At 37.0% G+C, this 7,304-nt stretch overlaps 1 protein-coding gene and 1 pseudogene across 1 annotated transcript; both read right to left on the bottom strand.

Moving 5' to 3' along the window:
* Positions 1-1,018: 1,018 nt before the first annotated feature.
* LOC120161048 (protein PAM68, chloroplastic-like) lies at positions 1,019-4,148 on the bottom strand. The gene is made up of 4 exons (XM_039171352.1): positions 4,069-4,148; positions 3,341-3,401; positions 2,618-3,170; positions 1,019-1,552 (listed from the first exon to the last, which is right to left on the bottom strand). Exons 2-4 carry the CDS (start codon positions 3,380-3,382, stop codon positions 1,299-1,301), a joined length of 849 nt encoding a protein of 282 aa, XP_039027283.1. The 5' UTR covers positions 3,383-3,401; positions 4,069-4,148; the 3' UTR covers positions 1,019-1,298.
* A 318-nt stretch (positions 4,149-4,466) lies between these two features.
* On the bottom strand, positions 4,467-6,953 carry LOC120161198 (annotated as a pseudogene).
* Positions 6,954-7,304: the final 351 nt, after the last annotated feature.

Below are 7,304 nucleotides of genomic sequence, written 5' to 3' on the forward strand. Positions count from 1 at the left end.
CGTAAGATTTTAGCGTGGTAGTGATTTGCTCGCCTAAGCAAGCAAAAACGGGGCTTAGAATGAAGTTGGGCAACGGCCCAAACGATGAAAACTATTGATCATAGATCTTGCACTCACCAATCACCATGTGTGCTTCCAAGTGTTTCTGCTAATTTCGGCCTGGATCTATTTACCATTAGGATATCATATATGATTTGTTCAAGTTTAATCTATTCAGAACTCATTAATGGGTTTCAGTAGTAAAAAGTAATATCTTTAAGTTCAAGTAGTTACGTTTACATCGTTTGCGTTGTCACTAGGTTAATAAAAAAATTCTAACATGTGTATATACTTTGACTTGGTAGGAATGAGAGTGGCTTTGTGGCATATGGGGTTATGTGTGAGGTGGTTGCTACACGAGGTTATAGTCGTCGCTAGCTGCGCGGAGAAGGGGGAACCAAGGGGAAGAAATACTAAAGGTTTTTTAACCATAAAATTGTAACTGGAAGTTTTAGGGGTTGGGTTATTTTTAAACGCTTGTTTGAATAAAATAATATTAGATTTGAAAAATAAATTTTGACAGAAAAAAAAATTAAACCCATTTAAAATATGAATCAGACTAAGATCGACATCCAGTTCGATATGTCTTTTTAGGTTTCTAATATATTATAATTTATATCATGAAAAAATTAAATTTATAATAATATAGAGTATTACAATAGAAATATTAAAATATATTAAATTGTTTATATATAAAAAATAATTTCCATTATATAAAAATATATTGAATTATTAAATTTAAAAATAGAATAAATATTTTTTAAAAATTAAAAATTATATAAACGAATGAAAATAATTTTGGGTTAACCATTTACTGAACAAATAAATATTCATAAATGCTTAAACAATATCATAATCAAATAAATATCTCTCAACATAAACCATAAAGATCCAAATATCAATTGAATATAAGTTCAAACCATCCAACATGAAAATCCAAATAAAAAACATCCAAAATACAAATAACCAAATCCAAAGATATCAAAGTATGTGAAAACATCAAGACTAAAATCCATAAATCCATAAAATATAAGCAAAAAAATCCAAATATGCAATCAACAAGGCACAAAGGCGATCAAGCATTCGACAGTGGAGGAGGAGGATCGATGTCCTAAGACGAAGCACGAATGAAGAGAAGTCACGAGAAAGAGTGCCATCGTATCGAAACGAGCGTGAAAATCACATCGAGGGTCGACGTACATCGTATATAGTGCCAACTGGTGGGAAGCCATTTTGGAGACCCGTGTTTATAGCACCGGCTACTGGGAGGAAAGCGTAACAAATTGCATATTGATCGTCTCCATCATCATCGGAAGATGAGGGAGAATCATCTTATCGACATCCTCACCACCATCACGAGAAGGCTCATCAAGAGGAAAACGATTCACTGGATCATAAACTTCTTGCATCATGTCTTCATGTGATGGTGGTGGAGCTGGAGCTGCTTCGAATGTGTTGACACCTTGCCTTTCTTTATCCTTCCGTTGCCAAGTATTTCCGACTTGCTCCCATCCTGATTTACGAAGAGATTTAAGATCTATGAAAGATGTCAAAGGGATAACAAGATAGTAAGACACATCGATATTGACTTTAACAAAGAAGCAACTCCAAAGGCAACCATAGACTAAGGACTCTACTCTCTTTGAGGAATGTTGTTTACAGTCTACTAGCTCACCGAAAACAATCTGAGATTTTATCCTCTTATTGATTTGGAAGCAGTGAAGCCACCAAATATCAACGATACGGAGAGAGGAATATTTACCTCCTGATGGTTGAAACAACCACAAGATAATGAGGTGAAGCAACTGCTCATGATAATCAAGAACATTGACACTTGGGACTTCTAAAATGGTTTCTACATAGTCTTTTTCATTATCAATACCTATAAGGCCGAGACCAAGGTCCTTATCAATGGTGGAAGCGTCTATAGTGATATTTCGTCCCATGAGATAGGAGCAAATACACTCGGTATAGGTTCGGGTTTCGTTTTGGACACACACCGCATTAGAATAGAAAATGCGGACCAATTGGTGATAGACAACTTGATTGATGTTGAAAGTTTAGTCTAGTTTCCAAGTTCTAAGAAGAGGAAGATATTTGAATTTAAGTATGGCCATGGATGAAATAGAGGGCATACACTCACTCCGAAGAGGATAAGCTTCAAAGTCTTCGATGTAACGAGATTAAAGATTTCGACGATCCAGTTCATTATAACAAGAGTTTCAGAAAGTAAGGTCAATGGCTTTTGGATTAGGATTAAGGTCAGGGACCGAATCAGGAGGGGTTGGCTCGGGAAGAAGAGGTACGAGCACGTTTGTTATGAGCCATTTTAGGAAAAGAAATCGGAATAAGAAACCTACAAAAGATACAATTTACATGTATGCCTACAATCAATTTCCAATACCCAAAGATCATCAACCAGTCAAGACAGTAAATTATATATGCATATACATTTGAAAAACTAAGCTCACCATCTAAGAGAGAATGTGTCAACTGAAAGTTTTTAACCACTTACAGTAGAGATTGTTGACATGGAAAATAGCAGTATGTAAGTGTATAGAAACGTCCTACTTCTTACGTGATCCACCCCAAATGGATTGCCAAAACGCAGGCCAGTTCTTCTGAGCCTCATTCCATCCCAGGAGTGACCCTTCTCTCATGGGATCCCAACTAGATGACACAATGCCATAACTTATTCCTAACAGAGCCGTCCCAAAGAAGAAGAAGGAAACAATTAACGGCACCCACGTTGGAACATCAATTTTCAACCCAATCTTAAGATAATAAAAGAATGGGAAAAACAACAGCCCTATAAACAATGGAATCCCAACCGACAATCCCATTCGGCTTATCATCCGGTTCGTTACCACCTCAGGTATCACGCCTGCCTCTGCCTCAGATTCTTCTTCCTCTTCATCTTCCTCATCGCCACTCTTTGTCTTTTTGTTATTCTTGGGTGGCGGTCCAAACCCTTTTGGGCTATTCAAGGTGGCATGTACCAGCAGCAATGACCCAATTTGATTTTTGAGGTTAACTGGGAATTGCCAAGTTTTTATGCCTAAGGATGATGATGGCTTTTTTAAGGCTTGGGTCGATGTCAATGAAGAGGATTTTTCATTGCCACCGTCAATCTGCAAAACCATATGCCAATTGTGTTATCTAAACAAAAACTTGGAATTCACACAACATAAAGATATTTATGAATTCAGTGAAAATGCAATCCAAATATAAACTGAAATAGAGATAAATAAAAGGTAAACGAAAGCTTTTTCATGATAAGAGCAACAGAAAACATGCATACCTTGTAAGGGCAGGATAAAGATAACAGTGCCAAAGCTGCCATTCACTTGAGGTGTAACCACCTGAAAATCGAATTTCTTTATATTAGATGTATATTTTACTGATGGTGCTCATCCTGAAACTTTATTTGTGTTCACCCCATATGAAAATTTTCTATTATTAATATATATATATATATGTTCACCCTAAAAAAAAATATTTTTAGATCCGCCACTGTTTGTTTAAATGAAAATATTCATGAACACTAAACAAACATGATATGATCACGAACGACCACGAACTCAAATAATAATTAAATAAACGAACATAAACACAACTCTAAAATTCTTAACTAACATAAACCAAATAAACGAACATATAACTAAAATATACGAATACGAATATATACGTTCATTTAAGCTTGGTTCATTTACTGTCCTACAAAGAACAAAACAAAAGGTTTCAAAGAACGCTAGATGGGATCAATAAAGAAGGGTTTTTAAGAAGTGACTAAGATACCCAAAGTTCACAATGCTCCATTACAGTCAATAAAATTAAAATTAGCATAAACCGTGTTCATATGAAATCGTATAGGAGATATACAATATATAATCACTTCAAAACAACCAAAATTTGTTCCCTAATCTAATTTAGTTATGCCTAATTGAATCTCCATAAAGGAAAAATCATAGACTTCAACCCACCAAATTTAAGATACGGTCAAAGAAAGAGAGGAGAAGGGAAACTCGCCTGAGTTGACTCGGGATTCGGATGCGCAAGTTCGGAAGCTTTAGGACCGACTGTTTAACATTTCTAAGATTAAAGCTTAGAGGACGGAACAGCTGGGTATTTCCACGCAGCACTGTCTAATCAATTTAAGCCACGCGTCCTCATAATGGAACGTGCCAGATGCGTTAGGCCCAAACAATATGGGCTAAGTTAACCCAAATTTATATACTTAGAAAGACACCAAATTTACAACGAACAAAGAGGGTAGAAACTATGAAACGGACATAAAATTCTAGGAAGTAAATTGATAAAATTTTATGAAGCTAAAGTTATAAAACAAATTAACAATAGAAAATACAAAAAAATAACTAAATTATATGAGAATTTAAAATTTTCAAGAGCACTGCAGTCAACTTCTCTTCGTCCATCCCTAGTGAACTACATTATGAACCCCTATGTTTACATCAACTAACTTGTTACTCAAACTACAAAAATCTAACCTCAATGATACGTAAAATACATTTAACAAAGTAATTCTTGATTGCTGTCGGCGTCCAGGGTTTATACACACAAACTCTGATAAGCTTGGCTTGATGAATCCTCCCCTGTTATCACCAACATGCATGAACATATAAAGTTATGGAATGTATATTGTGATCCGTACAATCCAAGCATTAACTACTTCAGACCCAGAGGCATGGAATTAGGCGGCAAGGTTAATCCTTCCATCTCTTGAAGAATCTATCACCTTTCTTTCCCATTCCGGTCCCGGCAAGATTCAATGATAGCAGAGATCGGGAATCCGGTCTCCATATCAGCTCTTTCAACATGGAAAATAAGGTTGCCAGTTCAGGTGTGATTTCAGTATCCTTGATATTATTACATGACATTACTCTCAATCGCTGAAGCTCTTTCCATGAAAGCACTACCGACTCCAAACCTTTGATAGTTAGCAATGAGCATCCTTCCAGAGAAAGAAGCTTCACTCTCCTAAAAGTGGTGAAATAAAAAAAATATAAATCCACGGTCAGATTTCGAACAGGGGCGAGAGCGAAACGGTTGCAAACTGAAAATCAGTAAAAGAAACTAGACAATTGTGATCACATCATGATTATCTACAAAAATTCCTTTTAAACGTTCGAACGTGGCTATTATATAAGAAAAATGCAGAACTGGGATTTCAAACGGCACCACTAACAGGTCACTGAGACATTTCAACATATTAAGCATCAAGAGGAAGGGAATGCCCACTTGGTCATTTGAAATCAAATTCAAAACTTTCCAGAAATTTATTGCTATATGAGTGCAGATAATGTTAAAGATTAGATCAACTATCAAAGGCCTAAAGTTTCCTCTAGTCACATTCTCTAATAAGATCATCAGTTTACTACAAAAATAAAAATGCATTGAAAGACATACAAAAGTAGTCTCTAGGAATCAAAAGTTGCCAATAATCTAACATGGAATTGGTACCATATAAAAGCTATGGCAGATAGCTTTAGCTAAGTTTAACTCCACGCTCCTATTGATACATATGTAATTTGAACCAAAATATACAGGAAACCCAACAATCCCAAGTAAAAGAAATAATGCTATTGAAGATGGGGTAAAAGAGTCTCGTACCTACAAATGCTTGCAAGACCAAACACATCATCCTCCAAGCCAAAACAATTCTGCAAAACAATGTCCCTAACATTCTCACAAACCAAAAACAAAGCTTTAACACTTTGCGTCTCTCGAATTTGACAGCCCTGCAAATGCAACTCTTCGAGAGTGAAACAACACCCCAAATGCTCATCCGCCCCAGGGAACTCATCAATACTTCTACAAGACTTAAGACTCAGGTCTTCAAGTTCCCGCAAAACGAAAGGCCGGCTAACCACCCACCATCCATTCTATGTTCGGAAAGGGTCAATTCTTCAAGCATTTGGCAACATTGCCCTATGGCCTTAACCCCGTCATAGCTCCCTTCACACCCACAAAGCTCCAGCTTAACTAACCTTCTACACCCTTGAGCCAATAAAGTTAACCCAATGTCCGAAATCGCCGAATTGTAGAACACATCAATGAACCCAATCAGTTTCACTACCTGTAAATTTTTAATCCCGAAAATTGCCTTTAGAGCCAAATCACCGCAACAATGCAGTTCCAATTCTTGCAATGTAGGACACTCCTCGGCTATTTTTAATAACCCTTCTTCGCCGGTCCCAATTGCCACTAATCTCTGTAAATTCGGGTACTTCTCGGCTACCATTGTAAGCCCTTTGTCAACTTCATTCGACGGCAACAACGCCGTTTCTTCCAGAAATCCGTCGAGAATCGAATTAGTATCGACATGAACCGACACAGTTTTGTGGTTCGCTACAATGCCAGAGAACTTGGACATCCCAATACACGAACGGACCAAGTCTAAATCCGTGAGATTGGGGAACCGGTTAAATACCCGACCCGAAGTAACAAACGACCAGTCCGTAACTTTAAGGGACTGCACCAACAGGCCATGGAGGTACAACCAGCGTCTACAGACCAAGGAATCGGAGACATGTTGAGAGATGGGAAGCTTGGAGAATATGTTGAGGAGGAGCTCGTCGGAGAGGAGGGACGCGTAATCCGGTACGGTAGGGTCCAAGGGAAGTGACTGAAAGGAAGTTAAATCAGGCTCCGACGGTGGAGAAGTTGATGGTGTGCTGCTGAGAGGAAGGGGAACATGGTGCTGCATCTTGTCTTGTAAATAGCATGCTTTAGAGATTGGTGTCTGAAACTAAATGTCTTGTAATAACCCTTTTCTGAGCAACTTATTAAGCAACTCAGTGTCCTCTAGGCTTTAAGTTGAAGCTTTTATGGTAATGATAGTGGGAATTAGGGACGAATCTAGGGTTAGGGTTTGTCTTGTTTGGTGAATCTGACATTTTTTGTTTGGTTTGGTTTGGTTTGGTGAATTTTGAAAAACCTAATATACAAACTTTAGGAAAACACCTTGACTTCAACTTTTTATTATTATTTTTTGTGGATTTGCCTTGCCAAACAATTGGCCGTGTACTTTAAAAGCTTTTGTCCCTCGTAACTTGTGATTCATCACTAAATCTGCTTTATTTTGTGGATAAGATTTTGCGTCAATCTCCTCTCTTTGCCACAAGTTTACTCCCAAATATTTGAAAGTTTATAACTTAAATTATTATCAATTATATAACCTTTTAAACTGATAAGTAATAACCAACATTTAATTAGATTAGTAGGATAAGATATTAAATTCTTTA

This window comes from Hibiscus syriacus, unplaced genomic scaffold (assembly GCF_006381635.1).
Source record: "Hibiscus syriacus cultivar Baekdansim isolate YM2019G1 unplaced genomic scaffold, ASM638163v2 tig00111398_pilon, whole genome shotgun sequence".
Lineage (NCBI taxonomy): Eukaryota > Viridiplantae > Streptophyta > Magnoliopsida > Malvales > Malvaceae > Hibiscus > Hibiscus syriacus.

Excerpts from the sequence above, each read along its gene's own strand:
- LOC120161048 (XM_039171352.1), bottom strand. The coding sequence starts at position 3,382 with ATGGCAGCTTTGGCACTGTTATCTTTATCCTGCCCTTACAAG. Across the intron at positions 3,171-3,340 it reads CTTTATCCTGCCCTTACAAG|ATTGACGGTGGCAATGAAAA; the intron begins GTATGCATGTTT and ends ATGGTTTTGCAG. Across the intron at positions 1,553-2,617 it reads ATCCATTTGGGGTGGATCAC|GATGGGAGCAAGTCGGAAAT; the intron begins GTAAGAAGTAGG and ends TTCGTAAATCAG.